Raw genomic sequence first — 17658 nt, 5'->3', positions numbered from 1 at the left:
TATAGTCAACCAGTAGGTTGACATTTTTGAGAGGCCTTGGATTTTTGGCCTTGGCAATCACCAATAGATTCAATTTGTGTGTGCCACTCGCATTTGAACGTGGCATAAACGTTATTCTGTCTTTGGTTAGTTTTCGATCCGGGGCACTTGCTTCAGGACGATGGACAAATGTTAGGCCTAATTCGTCAATAACGTTTTTAAATTTCTCTTTGTAGGGGTCGACTGCTGCATTGTCACATGAGAGTTTTTCGCCTGTCATGCTCAAAACACGATTTCAAAAAACTTTATGAATTTCTACAGCCATCCCTCACTGGCTTTGAAGTCATTTTTTCAAACTATTTTCTCGTAGAGAAACCTGGCTTTTTCTTTGAGGATTTCTCCCGAGATGGGCGTGTGACGATTTAGTTCTTTGAGAAGCCAAGCGTGGAGGCTATCTTCAACCTGAGGGAACTCTCCAGTTTTCAAAGTTTTTCTTACACTTTTTACGGAATCAATATTTTTGCAAAACAACTTAATCTTTTCACTGTTGTTTCTTATATTATGTACCGGGGCACGGCCGACATCCTTAGCAAGGTTAGTCAACTTATCGCCTTTATCGAGTCTTTTTAAAATTTATTTTTTTTTTAAGTAGTATTAATGTTTTATGATTACACTGTGATAACATTTCACTCACTAATTTGAATAGTAAAGATACAATATGTAAGCAACGTATTGAACAAAAACAACAATTATCAAAATGAAACTGTCTGAATGAAACTGTGAAATGAAAGCCGTACTACCGCAGTGCCGGATTACAGAGGGTCTACTGTAATTTGTCTATTCCCCACTTCAGTTTAATTTAAAATCGTTATGACCAACTCTGTTTCATAACTATAACAAAGACAATCTACTTTTGATTAAGAAACTATTTATTTCTGTTGATAGTTAAAAGCCATGCAATAATAATGTTCCTCTAGCGTCCTTTATCTATCTCTCTTATCTTTATCTCCACATATTCCAAATTCTTTATATTATGGAATGTGGTGGAAATGTAGCAGCTGGGGTCCACCGAAGCCAACAATATTTTCAAAGTGAAAAAAGTTTGGAAACAATTAAATATCTTAGAACATCCTACCACTTTAATTAATCTAAAATAAAACTAAGTTATATTGAAATAATGTACATCTACAAATTAGTCAAATATGACCTTAACATAACCTTAATTTGCTTCATTTTTTTCTATAGATGTTTGTTTTTGCTGGAAATACATAAATAAGCTATCATACGTCTAAATTGAAAAAAAAAAAGAAAAAAAATCAGTAACAGACAATAAATGCATAGGGGGTAGCCCCAATACTGCGTAGGCCCTCCTCTACTTCTTATCACTGCATCCATCCGTCGCCGCATCTTTGATTTTAAACGTTCAACAAAGGCTTGAGGTACATTCTTCCATTCTTCATTAGCGACATTTATGAGTTGGTAGTGATTAGAAACAGGGGGACTATGATGTCCCTTAGGTGTTCTATAGGATTCATATCCGGACTGTTAGGTGGCCACTCTAATAAAGGGATATTGACATCATGTGAGTAGCCAATAACCTGTCTAGTCACGTGGGAACGAGCGTTGTCCTGCTTGAATAAAAAATTAGGTCTAACAAACGGAGCAAAAGGCATCACATGTTCAACAATAATGTTGTAAGTAATATTGGGCATTCATATACCTCGTACGTATAGGGATCAATTTTAGAGCTACCACCAAAAGATACTTTAGGAGAGATTTGCAGCTGTCAAGCTTCGCCAGACATGTTCAAGTCCATATGGAGCTAATTCTAGTTTTATCAGAGAACAGAACCCGATTTCCAATCATTGATGGTCCAATTCTGATGTGGTCTTTCAAAATTTAATCTCTGAACTGTGTGATCTCTGGTAAGCAAGGGTTTTCTGTTGCTTAGCCCTGCTTCATGGAAATGTCTGGATCATCAATTTGATTAGTGCAACGTTTTCGCCCTTGCCCTAGCCTTCGATGGTACGAACTTGTTTCATTATGTCGTCTCACTATATGACTGATGTATTCCTAACAAACCAGAAACACGTTGCATTGAATATCCTTATTCTGGAGAGTCGATGTTCGTACTGCCTTCTCCATTGACAAATTTCTTTGGCGGTTCTGTTTTTACTTGATTTACTTCCAAATGAACTTCCACACATACACGAAATGAAAACAATTACAATCAACATCTTGCTTCTAACAGAAACTTTGCTTAAACCAGCTCTTTTCAAGAAAATGTTTTAGTCTAAAACGAGGTTCCATACGAATTACTGTCAAAATAAGATTACGTGAGACTATAGTTACCTTGAAAAATAATTGTCACTGTCACTGTACGACAACTAGGCCATAGCTAGTTGTCGTACAGCAAGTTATTAATTTAATAAAGAATATCAAGTAGGGCGTTAATTTCGTCCAGGAGTTAAGGAGAGTTAAAAAAATGAGAATTTTAGTTTACTAATAAATTATTTTTTTTGTGACTGAGGTGTTAATTGTTTCTTACTGTTCCAACAAAATTTAAGTCAAATAAAAGGTAGTCAAGAAAACTTCGATGCATTACACGTTTCTGAAATCTAAGATAACTGAACAATCATTAAAAATAAATTTTAAGAAAAAAAATTAATTTTTTACACAAATCTAAAAATTGTTCACTAAGATTGTCGGTACAAAAGTAGCATATACCAAACCAGCAATTATGATTTTTTTGACATATGAAATATTACTTCCAAAAATTTCTTATAAATTATTTAAAAAAAGATATAAGCCACCTCACATTGCTGATTAATTACATTATATTTTGGATTACTTCTGACATCTGATCTATTACAAAAAAAACATCAAAAATAAGCGAACACAAACATAAAAACGTCCAAAAAAGTTTGCTACTCAAAGCTTTTCGTTACCAAAAAAATGTAAAGAAATAAAAAATTAAAAGATTTTAATTAAAAACAGCCAATTGCATACAGTCTCTACATTATTATTGCCATTATCATTAATTATCAATATCAATACAAATTACATTATAAACATAAATTTAAAAAAATAAAATGATCACAGATAGCAGAAAGTAAACAGTTTCTGTTACTAAAATATCTGGCAAGATAATGACAAATAATTTTAGGAATTTTGGAGAGTCAATAGAATTCTCATTTACTACAAATAAGATGTTCATTTCTTTACTTTTACGATTAGTTGGTCCACAAATTACTTTATGATCGAGTAAATACTATAAAATTTGATATAAGATATTAATTAGACCAAATTCATTATTTAAAATACATTTTATGGAATAGGAATACGGTTAGGTTAAGTTAGTTAGTTAGTTAATGAATACAGAAATGCATCAATTCATTTTACTCCTTCAGCATCAATTATCGCAATAATTAAGGATTTTAAGGGTGAAATTGAAACATTTTAGGCAGTTACTTGTACGAAGTGCGTTCAAAAAATTATTTTTTAAATATCGCAGGTTTAGTGAGTCCGATTTTCATTTTTTATTGTTTCTTTGTTGGTATACATGCTTATAAAGTATAATAAAATCTTGAGGTGTATCTTAGAACGTAGAGTAGTAAGGAAGGATTTTGGATAATCATTTTATGACTCATTGTATGCTTAGTCGCTGTTGAAAAGTTGGTTTTTATGTTATATTTTGCCGATGATTACTTACTTGGATATTTTTACTTTATAATAGTATTTTTTGAGGTTAGTTGGATTTTTAGTTACGTTATACATACACTCAGTGATATAAATAGAGTTTCCGAGGCAATGGTTAGTTGTAATGCTTGTGAAAGTTCAAAAACTGCTTAATACGACGCTTTAAAAATTATTTGTCATCGGTAAGTACAAATTATTTTAATGATTATGATCTACATATGTGAATATTAAAATACATCATAGTTGTTAGTAACCTAAATTTTCACTCGACATGGGCGTACCATTTTTATTTTTTAGTTTATAACCAAATATATCAAATTTGATTTTAACATTTAATTATTATTTATAGAGCTTCCAACTTTTATATCATTTCATAGTATACTTTTCACCTATAATATTTTCTATTCTACTAAATTTTAATTTTTATATTATATTCATTAAAATTATATTTATAAATATCACTTTATTCAGTGAAATTGATAATTTGAGTCTAATGAATCTTGTTAACAAATGTCGTACCTTTGATTAAAGTCACTCGAATGAAATATGTAAGTATATTTAAATACACGGGTACATTTTATTAGTAAAAGTGTTAAAAACGTTAACAAAACAAAATTAGACAAGTTTATCCAACACTCATTCCATTTAAGAGTCAATAATGTTAGTGTAAATAAAAATTTAAATGTTTGATTGTTTTTTATTTCCATATTACCAACTTTAATGTCTGTAATGCTTTTACTTTTCGTCGGGCGCATTTAATCTATAAAATGAGTAAAATATGTTATGGTCTACCAAGTTTCTGTGTTCCACAATAGAGAGTAGACCCTTCCAGTTATCTTTCCAATCGCTTTCCTAAGAGTTAGAGACGCAAAGTCTACATAGGTATCCGAATTAGAAGAATTTGTCGGATTATTCTATCTGGCTGAGGTACTAAGTAGTGATCGGCAATCCTTAGAAGAACTGAGAGGTTAGGACAGGTATTGAGTGAAACGGTTTCATCCCGTTATCAATTATAAGAGATAAAATTTCCTCCAATCATTTGTTAATAATTAGATTAGAAAGTTTTCCCTATTATTTGGATCTGCCATACAAAGTTGTTCGGGGCGCTGGGTGTTTTAATCGAATCCAGTGGGGGTTTTCCCAAGCCCAGTAGGGAGAATTGTGTGGATTTAGTGTACCACTTGAACAAAACGTCTTAACATATTATGGTATTTGGATAATTTGGATTTTCATCACAATGCCTCATGAATATTTCACAAATTCCTCTTCCAATAGTTCATAAAAAGCGGAACTTTGTACGGGTACAGTTTTTATTTCTTCAAAGGCTTTACTACAAACGATTAACTAATATTTTATTGCAAGGCAATTTCTGTTACGTTGTCTTCTATTGACAGCAAAATATTTAAATTTGCATCGTCGATTATCCCTGGTATTCAAGATTTTAAAACATCCTTTACCCACAATAATTCCGCTGACTGAACGATCTTTCAAAGTGTGGTACGTTTAAATGACCTACCGTCATGTAAACTTCTATCAATTTCCTTTCGGTTAAGGGAACCATAGTAATAAATGTGTTGATCTCTCTGATGAATTGTGTCAAGTTACGAATCATAATGCGTCTGTCAGAGGGTTAAAATAATCTCTTGATAAATTATTCACTCGAAAAATTTTCAGCCAAACATCCCGGTTAACTGTCCTTGATGTAAGAATCCTCCCTTACTACTTTAATCCAGTCATTTAAGGTAGTAGTTAGAAAAATAGGGATATCCGGCTAGAAAGTCGTTTAAACTTGTTCATTTGACATCCTAAAACTCCACTCAAAACTCATATATAATTCGATGTGAGCAACTTTAAAAATCGGGGGTCAAAAGTTAAAAAAATCAATTTTTTGCAAATAACTCGTTTCCAATGGGTTTTATGGTATTTGTATTTATTACCAGTATTATAAAGCATTGAATTCTCTACAACTTTTGTTTGAAAAATTTTTTCATATGGTGAATCGTTTCTGAGATAGAGGGCAGAGTATACAGATCGATACTGTCCACAGATTTTGGAGCATTATAAACTGATTGTATATGGCAGAAATAAATTATAAGTATTTTTGAATTCATAGATAAGTTCATGACTGAAAAAATATTTAAATATAATGTAATTGTTAATAAAAAATGAAAATTATTTATAATTATATATTTAGCAATAATTTATAAACTTTATAAGAGATTATTTTGATCAGGACTACCAGTTCTAATCTATCTATTCTATCTCAGAAACGATTCACCATATGAAAAAATTTTTCAGACAAAGTTGTAGAGAATTTAATGCTCTATAATACACACAAATCTACCTAAAATGACAGGACTACTTTATGTTCTAAGAGCTGTATTCATTGTTGGTGACAGTCCTTAAGGTTAAAAGTATTTTTGCGAACTCAGCAATTTTGTTTGTTAAAAGAAATGGATCAATGAATTTATATAAAATTTTGCTTGAAAGTTGAATAAAGGTTGAAAAAATGTGTATAAAATATTAAGACCAGTTTACGGTTGGTACATACATGAATTTCCAAGATGAATACACATAAAAACAGATGAAAATGTGAATGTGAAACCCGTGGCAGTAAAAGTTGGAAACTGAAAGTTGAAAATACATATTTTCGCAACTGCTACAAGAAACCATAAACTGTATAATGAATTTGGTTCGAGTAACATATTAAAAGAGTTGTTTAGATTTGAATCACATATTTTTTGAAAGGGATTGTTAGTGTTTTTTACTCAATCATTAACAAATTACACAATTCCTGATAGTAACCGGTATGTCGTCATTATATTGAATATCACTATCACAAATGTTATTGTCAAAAGTATCTGAAGTAGCTTGAATGCCTACCTGAATGAGATTATTGCCAAGTTTCCCTTTTCTCGGTCGAGATTCTGTCAGTTCTCTTGCCATATTTCGTAACCAATCTCTGAGACCATTTAATGTATGGAATTCGGAATTTGCCAATCTCGTAAAAGGATTGTTACCAGTTAAATCTAATATTGAGGCTCCCAACGATCTTCCTACCTACAATAATAAAACCTAAATTAAATAACAATACATTTTTTAAACCAACCACACAAACCTACACACTTTTCATGTGACAAAAATTTGTTGATTCCTGCTTACAATTAGAATAACAGTCATTGAATTGCAACAACCTTTATGAGAAATGAATGGGAATGACAATTTAATGTGTGAAATTTTACTGGAAAGAGCTATGCTAACTGTACAAGTCACTTTTTTTCCGGGGTGTTAAAAGATTCTTAAATATTCCTTATACTTCATAAAGATGAAGCAACAGAAGCTTGGAGAAGAATCTGCAATGTGACATATCTTCGTAAATCTGCTTACCTCTTAACCCTTTCAAATACAGGTACTTGATGATGGCTCGATACTCCAATTTTTCGATTTTCACAATTTCGGTGGACATCTTTTTTCTTTTAATTTATTGCGTAGCTCTTTTTTGACGTCAAACTTTACACTGACACTTCCAATAAGTTATTGTTAGTTGCTATGGTAACGCAATATTTTGTTTATGCATGGAACTGGTCTAGGCTAACTAGATATCAATATATCCTCGTATCACTTTCAGATATTTGATTCTAGTTGAAATATAATTAAAAAAAATATTGAAAATATTCGGGGGAAAAAATTCCGGACAATCCGGGACAAAAAAAACCTGCATTGCTTCTAGAAGCATCCGGAACGCGAGGTGGAAATCCAGGACTATTCCGGCCAACCCGGCACGGCTTAATTAAACGTGTGTGGAATTGCTCCTTACTGCTGGCACCATGTTCTTTGGTTATAACCATTGAAGTTTTACAGTTCAAACAAAAAGAATTTACAGTTCAGACACGAACAAGTCTTCTAACATTTGCACATAACGCTCTGAATTCATTGTAACCGTGCTTCCTCTTTCATCTTCAAAAAAGCAAGTGCCTATAATTCCTCGCATTGTCGTCGCAGCCCATATGATCACTTTAGGCGAATGTAAAGGTTTCTGATTTGTATTTTGGATTGGTTTCACTTCAGTAGCAGAAATTTTGCTTGTTGATGTGGCCATCAACATGAAAATGATCTTCATCCGAACATTAGATGTTGGTAAACGTTAGAGAGCGCTCAATCATCTGGTTTAACAAGTCAAACCTGACAGAGGCTTCTAAATTTTGTAAAAGTACCACACTAAATTCTAATGTAAAAAGTGAAATAATGACGATCTATGCACGTTTAAAGCAACACCGGAATTCGAATAGACAAGCTGGCTCCTCGCGAACAAACACTGTCTGCGTTTTTGACCATTCTAGAAGACCAATCTCTTCCAACATTTAGATTCATTTTCCAAACAGTCGAGCGCCTGGCTCATCATTTGAGTGACGATAATTGCAGAATTTTCTACACGCCGAATTACCGTTTTTGTGAAACTCGCGCACACTTCGCTCTCGAGAAAGGCACCATAGCGACTGAATTCCCAAGAGCCAGGTTACCGAAAATTGCACATTCGAAGGGAAGAGAAGAAGATGAAATTCTTGTTAAAAAAACAGCTTCGTATGAAAATTACATATATATTCAAAAAAATAATAATGAAGATTGGTAACACTGTTGAAAAATGAAAAGACCAAGAAAGGGGCGGATAGCTCAATCAAAGAGCTCGGGAATAAGAGAAACAATTGAAAGAAATTGTCGAAGATGACAAAAAACAGTGAAAGGAATCGATAAAAGAGGCACCGAAAACCTGAAAAGAAGGTTTAGATCACAAAGAGAACACGCTATAAGTGTTCTTCAATTATGAATTCGTCTTTATCTAATTTATTCAAAAATATTTATAAAAAAAATTGAATAGAATGTTGTGAAACATTTACGGGTGTTTCATTTAAAACGTTTTGTATAACCAAAGCGGTCAAACCGAAAATAATCAAAGTCTCAATACAAAATTTCTTATTTCTATCTTAGGAAATTCTTAGAAAAAAACGTCTAATGGCAACATCTTCCATTTTGGACAACCACAAGAGCAAAAAACAGATTTTCTACAAAAATATATCTTAATATGGTATTTACCTCTTCAAATATTTGAGGGGTATATTTAGGAGGTACAGGAACAGTATGCATTTTACCATGAGGTTCTCTAATAGTTGGTGGCAAAATATTCACCAATCGGCCAGTATTATAATTGCATTCGAGAGTATAACTTTTAATTATGCCGGTAAGAGACAAAACAGCTACTCTGCCAGAGCCTGCTCGACTCATTCCATCCCTTTTATCTCTAAAAAAAATTTAATCAGATTAGAATAAATTTTTAATTCACAAGGTAGGTTACATATTGATCTACTATCTAGAAATTCTACTCAATATAAGTTATTTTTTATTTGATCTGTTTGGATATCACAGGGGATATGCCAGCACGCCCCACTACCGCCTTATAGGCGCTGCTAAACCAACCTCCTCTTCACCTCTTAGTTCCTACAGGCTAATCCAGACAGAAAATTTAAAGTCAGAGAATCTGACAGGTGACAAGGATTTTAGAATCGATAAAGCTAAAAAACTATCAATGGAGCAATGTATAGCATGGTGCACACTGACATCTCCTTGGTAATCGATTACCGCCAATGATCGACCAATAAATATATTGGCAAGCTCGAAATGGATCTCACGGATATACAGATTCAAAGCTGACGCAAGGATCTGGATTGGGCATTTTTTAATACCTTTACTTTTCAGACAGGATTGATACATCGCTAGAAAGCACATTTACATTCTTTACGTTAACCAAATGGCCTTTAGGGCTATTGAGTATATAGCACATCCAAATTAGGGTGGTAATGTAAACAAACACACCTAGCGAATATTGGCATCTTGGAAATCGTAATCGTGTCATTTGTATGTATGACATTATGACTGAATAACTAAGGTCACGGTCATTTACGGTCTGATTGGTAATCAGAGCACTGATAAGTATACATCATCAATAGTAGCTTTCCAATTTAATAAGCACTTGGTGTACGAAGACCATGGGTGCGACGCACACAAGAATCACTTGGAACAAACTTCAGTTTTGTGTCAAGTGTCACAAATTATTTGTTTATTAGTTACCGTAACCTAGATGCAAGATACTTGATTAACTGTAATATAAAATAAGAATACTATGGAAGCACTTATGTATGTATGGATTTTGGGGTATCTTATATACTGCGACACAAAGAATCTATTGTGACCGCCTTTCTTGCTGCGATACTGGGGTACCCAGTGTTTACAGCTGATCCATCAAGACTTTTGAAAAGTCTATAATGTGGAATGGCTGTAATTGCTAAATATCTTCGTCTTTTATTTCAATCCCTCCCAGGTGTAGTGCTCTAAGTGAATAAAGATACATTGGGCAACATACATTAGTCCATCCTTGTCGCTAAAGTCTTCAAGTCAGTGATTTCCTGCCTTTTTGTACCTGTGCTTCCCTTAAAAAAAATTGTTGCGCCCTCTTAATTTTTCTAACAATCTAATTTCATAAATACTCAACTGATATGATTTATTTAATGGACTACAAAATAATATACAATAATTTTAAATGTAATAAAAAAATTTTACAAAAATAAAAAAAGAGTGTATGAATAGAATACAACATTATAAAAATTTAATGCGACGGTTAAGCTTGTTTTTCAGCACAAATTTTCTCAAACCGTAGTCTCATTTTCAATCACTAAGCGAGATAGAAAAACCAGTTTCACATAGGTAAGATGTTACAAATAGAAACAGCTGCAACAGTCTCGCGTTTCCTTAGAAGAGCGCGCCCCACAACTTGGAAACCACTGCTTCAAGTATATAAAAAAGCAGGTTACGTGGTCCCTACTATGATTCGTAAAATACCAGTCTAACATCCAGTGTAGCCACTTTTACGATACTAAATTTTTCCCGCGTTTATTCAAAATTCCGGTTTATATTTGAACCACCCTCGTAGTTACCAATGATAGTGACTGTCAAGGGTGTTATTCTAAAATTAATATTCATCATTCATATGGTATTGCATCAAAACTGTTAAGGTCGCTTGACATAGGGCAAGATAACGTTCAATAAATTGTAAAATATTACCCGTCGCTTGACATTATTCAAATCTTTTGCGATTGCAGCCATGCAAGATCAAAATATTGCACATAGCTTGACATAATTCAAGTCTCTTGCCATTGTATCGTAACTGCCATTAAAAAAAATTCCATTGGTAAAAGTAAACAATTCCTAATCTCAAATTCTGTTCAACATTTTGTAACCAACAAAATAAGAATAAATCTGAGGTCACTGGCCTTGTTTTTGGAGCCTACGGACAGGTTGGTTGTTAAGTCAAAAGTTTCTTTAGATTTTTAGCTAGAATTGTAGCTTGCGCGTAATAAAAATGATACCAAACCTATAATATTGCAAGTGCGATATCTTGCATGAAATATTCAGCTGCACTTCATCTGCGCATGTTTTTTATCAAGAAATATTGCGTCTTGTATTGCATTGCGTTGTATTGCACCATGTCAAGCGGCCTTTATGGTTTTAATGCAATACTATAATGAACTTATTCTCATTTGTTAACATCGCCAAATGATAAATTGAAATTTTTATATAAACAAGTTTTTTTCTTGTGAAATCTATAATAAATAACTTAAAACGAATGAAACTTACTTCAAGTACATATTTCTTTCCGTAAAATTACAAGCGTGAAAATGGAAGTTGTGGTTATTAATACTCATGAGTTTAGGTAATAACATACATTCTACATTTCTTTCTACATCATCAAAGTGATTCCCATACATAAATATACCCTTTTTAGAAGCATGTCCGTGTAAATCTATGTACAAAAAAAGTCCAGATTCATTAGAATTTATATCACCGTGAGCCCCTACGACCACTTTTTCGAATTGCACTTCTTCTTTACTTTGTGTATGTTCCAATTTTGCTCCACAATTCCTGCAGAAATTATGCCCTATAATGAAAATAAAATTATTATTTATATTCAGTTATCAATTCTGGATACAATAAATAATTCAAAAGCGGCTATTAAATCAATCAATCACTGATATAAACGACTATATATTTAAACATTGTAATGCAAGCCTTGGAAAATGTGACTAACATTCAATGGCAAAATTGTATTACATATGTCATAAAAGAAAAAGAAATTTTCAAGTTAAATAGGATTGTAGATGATCTTTATAGTTTATAGTTAATTGTGGATGGCCAAGGGGCCGTTGAGTACATATGCTTTCAGATAGGCGTGCCCCACTTGAGGTTACCAAAGCCGATGTCCTTCGAGAAGCCGATTAGGTGCTTTGGCTTGAACCCTTTTATGTCATTAGAGAAGTTGTGAGGCTTGCTCAAGTATTTACACCACGCTCATATGACGCGGTTTCGCCTTTATCCATGTCCATGGTGTGAAGGTGGCGTCTTACATGGCAGTGTCCGGTATGAAGTCCGATCTTTTTATTTAGATCAGTTATTTGGTGTTAGTCGCACGGGGTCTATCTATATGTGCCTTCGCTTGTCTCATACCAGGTCTCTCTATCCATCTTTGCCGAGACCGCCTTGCAATTAGACCGTTGAGACGTTCGATAGCCACATTTTTAGCTACACCAAGAATGGGTTCTGGGCTCATTGGTGTATTCACCGTTCTTAGTCTGGCGAGTGAGTTGGCCTAATCGTTGCCTTTGTTACCCGAGTGACCGGGCACCCTAACGAGGTCCATCTGTATGTGCCTTCGCTTGTCTCATGCCAGGTGTCTCTATTGATCTCTGCCGAGCCCGCCTTGCAAATAGACTGTTGAGAGACGAGATAGCAACGCTTTTAGGCGGATGATCTTATAGAATCGATAATCGTTTCTTTCTGTAGATAAGACAGTGAGACAGATTCTCAGTGAATAATTATTTACATCTTTATATAAATTCAATTAGTGTTACTTGAGTTAACAAATAATAGACAATGTAATCAATAGTTCTGATATACTGTAAAATGTTTTTTGTTACAAATAAAAAATTATGGAAATAGTTCAATGATTTTTTTACACATCTGATTTCAAGTACTGAAATTACTGTCTTCAGAATGAGGAATAACTATTATTAGATAGGTTGTCTATTGAAAATAGGCCCATTTTCATATCATTTGGAAATTTACTTTTCCATTTAGGTACCTAATCTTGCTATTAAATATTCTGTTAAAGTGTATTATATACAAATATTTTTGATGATTTACAGTAGAGCATCAATTATCCAAATACCGGTCATCCGGCCGTCCGTTGATTAGGTTAAAAAAAAAATTACCCGTGTGCGAGGTTTCGATGAAATTCGGCGCTTGATGTTCTAACTTTCGCTTCATCGTGTGTAGTGTTCGTTGCAGTTCAGAATTTAGCCACTTGAAGCGCCTCATGTCAAAACAAAAGATCGTCATTTTGTCAGTCAAGAATCTCACGTTCGTCGATTAAGTTGTGATATTTGTTATTGTGTTTTTGTACTTACATATTGTACTGTATTTGCCGATAAATTAAGTTGTTGTTGTTGTAAGTAATGTCGACTAAACGTAAGCTTGTAGCTGTGTCAATTGCAGAAACACTATTGGAAGAGCTAGATCGTGGTGTAAGTGAGGCTAGTCAACAATGTAGGTACTTCTTTAATTTCGGACATCAAGAAGCAGCTTCAAACTATCAAAGAATGCTTCTAGCCACTGAAGATGAGAGTAAAAAAAGAAAATCAATGAAAACAACAGACAATCAGGAGCCGGACTTGGCAATGTATACATGGTTTATGCAAATTAGAAGTCAAGGACAACCAAATTGTGAAAAATCACTGCAGATAGACCAAATGATGAATGGTGACCCTAATTTCAAAGCTACAGTTGGCTGGCTTCAACGCTTTAAATCCAGGCAAAGGATAAAGGAGCTAGACGTATAAGGGGAGAGACTGCCAGCTGATGTAGTATATGGCAAAAAAATTTAAAAAGACATTTTATGTATTTTCCAAAGCTGGTGGTTTTAAATCCAAGAACATTAACAATGCGGACGAAATTGGTCTCAACTGGAAAAAGCTGCCAACCAAGTCCCTTGTTTCTAAAAGGAACGCTGCAGCGCCTGGGTATTAAGCCAGCAAATCCCGCACTACAGCCACGGTTTGCGTTAACTCTACTGGCGATCAAAGGTTCCCACAGCCTAGATGTTTTGAGGGCATAAGCAAGCTCCCTGTTGTATACAAAAATCAAAAAAACTTCCTGGTCGGAAACAAAGATTTTTTGTGACGGGTATTAGAACTTTTCTATTCTATGTATAAAACACTAACAAAAAACAGGTTCAACCGGCAAAGTGCTCTTACTCATAGATAATGCACCAACTCACACATCAGACGTTATTTTGATCTTATATAATGTTAAATACAATGTGTTGTTTCTTCCGTCAAATGTGATGTCAGTCCTACAATCAATGGAATAGGGTGAGATAGAAACATTTAAAAGTTTCTACAGAAAGCAATTGCTTCAAATACTGCTTCTAGATGGAGAATGGTGACTAATCTGTGCTAAGCAGTTACAAGAAATTGAATTCAAAAGAAGCCGTATACATTGTGGCGAATGCTTGGGCCGTAAAAGACACCACACTTGAAAAAGCATGGAATAAGCATCCAGATGACCCTCAAGAACTACAAGAAAGTAATGACCCAAATGAAATAAGAGAAAGCGTCAAAGCACCAGGCTTTGAGGAATGCTAATGTAAACGATTGGTTAAATTGCTTCATCGACGATCCAGGTTATCAGATTCTTTTTGATGAAGGAATTGTACAGGAGATAAAGAAGGAAAATCAAGAAGTAGTAGAGGAAAAGGAGGATGGAGAAGACACTGAAAACGATGTTCCAACCCACAATGAGGTGTCTACTTGTTTGGAAAAAGCTAAGAAGTGACTAGAGCGTCAAACCGAGTGTGACACTATTAGCTTTTGTCCTTAAAAAGATAAAGAGATTTAGCTGCAGAAAAGTGTATGTAGTAGTTTTGAGCAAAAAATATCTGATGTCTATCTTATCTATCTTATGTCAGTATCCTTAAAGATACAGTGCTGTAATTTGTATAATTGAATGTGTTCTGTAAATTATATTTGCTGTTTTTTGTTTAACAATCCTTTGTTTATGGTGTATACATTGATAAAAGAATTAAGTTACAATATTTTATTCATATTACAGTGCGAATAAAATTAAATTCGATTCCAAATCAGTTATCCGGACACTGACATGCATCAATTAGTCCGGATAATCGTCGCTCTACTGTATTTCAATTTTTAAATCAAATAAGTTCTTGTACTTGCAATGGAATATTTTCTTATATTTCATACTATTTTTTATTCAACTGATTTTCATTAGCTCAATTTTTGAAAAACAAACCCTTTGCTCTCTGAATAATGTATTTTTCGACTATTGAGGTTCCTTAATTCGGAATTGATCAGAAACGAGTAAAATTTTGTCATTGTTTTGAAATTTGTTTCATAAATTCAAAACATTTTTAAAAACTTTCTGTGCTACCACATTTGACAACTGCTATTAACCTTCTAACAAACGTAGTCACCAACCTTGAAATTCTTCATAGAATCAAGTTTACAATTCATTGAATTTTTTTTGTTATTCGTTCACAATAATATTTATTAGGCTCTTTTACCGTGAGGATACTACTATTAGATTAATTATTATTTAGTCTGTGGTTCATTATTTCAATACTGTACAAATTTAGTATGACTATTATTTTGTGTTATTTCTTTAAATCTAGTAATTGCTTCATTGATTTCTAATGATTCAGGTTTCCTAAAATAGTTTTTTAATTCAAAAACAGGGTATAGGCATAACATTGACATCCACAAAGTTTTTTACAACATGTTATAATTTTTTTATTAGGTTGTTTTTTGAATGTTTCTGTTTCGCATTATATCAAAATTACAGTATTACATTACATGATAAAAAAAATAAATTATGTACATTTAAGTAAAAACGTGTCAATGTTTGCCTATTTTCTCTTATACTTGTTCTAATAACTCTTTTTCAAGAGTCGTTTCATCTATTCTGGGACCCATTGGATAATCAAATTTTTTCTTATTACGAAAGGTAATATTCACGTTGTAACATGTCAATCGGTTTTTATGAGTATTCCTTTGTTTACTTCTGATTTATGTATCCTATCCAGTTTATGGAGAAATGAATTTGTTATCGACCTCCCACTTCATTCAAGAAATTCAATAAAACCTCGGAATGTATACTAAATCATCCTCTATCTACCTACACTTTAAAATAAAGTAAATCTTAGTAAATTTGTGATTTTATTCTCAATATTTGCTGGTAAGTTTCTTTATTATAGTGTTCAAAAAAATTTCAGTTGTCTCTATGTATTTCTTATTATTTTTAAGTAAATTTTGTATGATAGTTTTCATATAAATTCGTATTTCTATTTATTTGGGGAACAGAACGAATCAATTTCGATGTTTTATTGAATCTCTCGAATTAAGTGGGAAGTCGATAACAAATTGATTTCCTCAAAAACTCGAATGTTAGAATAAATAGATCCAAAGTGACTACTGTGCCACAATAAGTGATCAAAAAATTAATCAAAATGTTTGAAGTAAAACGTAACAAGCCGAATGACATGTTACAATGTACTGATAACTAACCACAATGGTACTGAAACTAATATCAAGTTTTCCATATGGTTCCAACTATTTAGACCAACAACTTTTAGTTGTTAATAACACATTTCTTATAATATAAAATACACATTTCTTATAATATAAAATACACTTTTACATACGTGGGTATATTTTCAAAGCTATATTGATACCTAAGTTGGAATTCTCGGTACCTTTGTTTATAATAATACTGAACATATTAATTATTACCACTACACCAATTATACTTACCCATCGCACATTTTTATTATTAAGTTATAGTCTTATATACCAGAAGTAAATCTATGATAATATAAGGTTGGCAACTAAGTACTTTTGCTTTTTACTAATAGACAGCGTTGCTTTATTTTTCAATATCTTATGTTAGTGCTGTACTTTGCCGTTTGTCACGTGATACTGGCGACATCGAGCTGAAGGGTGGCCACCCTTCGTGTGAAGAAAACTGATATTGAGACTAAAAATTTCTATAAACAAGTCGTTGCTATGATACCGGGAGCAAAAGAAAGTTCTTCCCGGGCCACTTTTGTCCCGCATACCACGAGAAGCAAACTTTACATCCCGACGACAGAAAAAAGGCAATTTAATGTTTATATTAACTATACTTGCCCTGATATTAATTAAAATATGATAATTAATGTGGTGTGTCTCAAGTTATCATTGACATACATAATTGATTAAAAATATTTAATTTTATATCAAATTCGGATACTATTTTTCCAAATCGTCTCTTCTATTATAAAATTAATTGGTGTAGTAGTCGTTAACAGTGTGTTCAATACAATCAATATTTCGCATCAAAAACTATCAATGCTTTAATAGTATATCCAGGTATGGAAGCGTCACACTCTACTAGAAGTAATTACAACAAAATTCGTGCAATTATGAATACCAATAACCGACACTCAAATATTTTCAATCCTACCTATCGTAGAGTTTAATTTGAAAGTAGGTATGATGGTAGATTTGCCTGGCATAGTATCTTCCAATTTAAATATATTACTCTTACATTTTGTACACCAATTTTGAGAAGGTCTATCTTCGTTCAAAGATATTCGAGATACTTTTTTTCTTATGGCATCATCTTTGATTTCTTCTTCTGATAGATAGCCATCTTTTTGATTTCCTGGTAAACCGGCTTTACAATTTTCACATTTGGGTATGTGATCTTCCTTTTCATATCCAAAATGATAGAATCTAGAAAATAAAATAAAATGCGTTTAAACATAATGACATTAATATTTTTTCATCAAAAAAAATAGATTCATTTATATGGAATTGTAAA

At 33.0% G+C, this 17658-nt stretch overlaps 1 protein-coding gene across 5 annotated transcripts in view; it reads right to left on the bottom strand.

The window, feature by feature from the left end:
• LOC130440818 (cytosolic carboxypeptidase-like protein 5) overlaps nt 1–17658 on the bottom strand; it is a 31923-nt gene that overhangs the window by 6253 nt on the left and 8012 nt on the right. For 3 of the 5 annotated variants that reach the window (XM_056774167.1, XM_056774168.1, XM_056774172.1), the window contains 4 exons: nt 17299–17570; nt 11365–11665; nt 8770–8974; nt 6562–6738 (listed from right to left, as the gene is read on the bottom strand). In XM_056774167.1, the coding sequence (XP_056630145.1) occupies nt 6562–6738; nt 8770–8974; nt 11365–11665; nt 17299–17570 (955 nt within the window). The remainder of the gene's footprint in view (nt 1–6561; nt 6739–8769; nt 8975–11364; nt 11666–17298; nt 17571–17658) is intronic. The other 2 variants (XM_056774169.1, XM_056774171.1) reach the window with 1 other exon arrangement.

Source organism: Diorhabda sublineata, chromosome 2 (assembly GCF_026230105.1).
Source record: "Diorhabda sublineata isolate icDioSubl1.1 chromosome 2, icDioSubl1.1, whole genome shotgun sequence".
In the NCBI taxonomy this organism is placed as follows: Eukaryota; Metazoa; Arthropoda; class Insecta; order Coleoptera; family Chrysomelidae; genus Diorhabda; species Diorhabda sublineata.
This window is presented reverse-complemented; position numbering and strand designations above follow the sequence as displayed.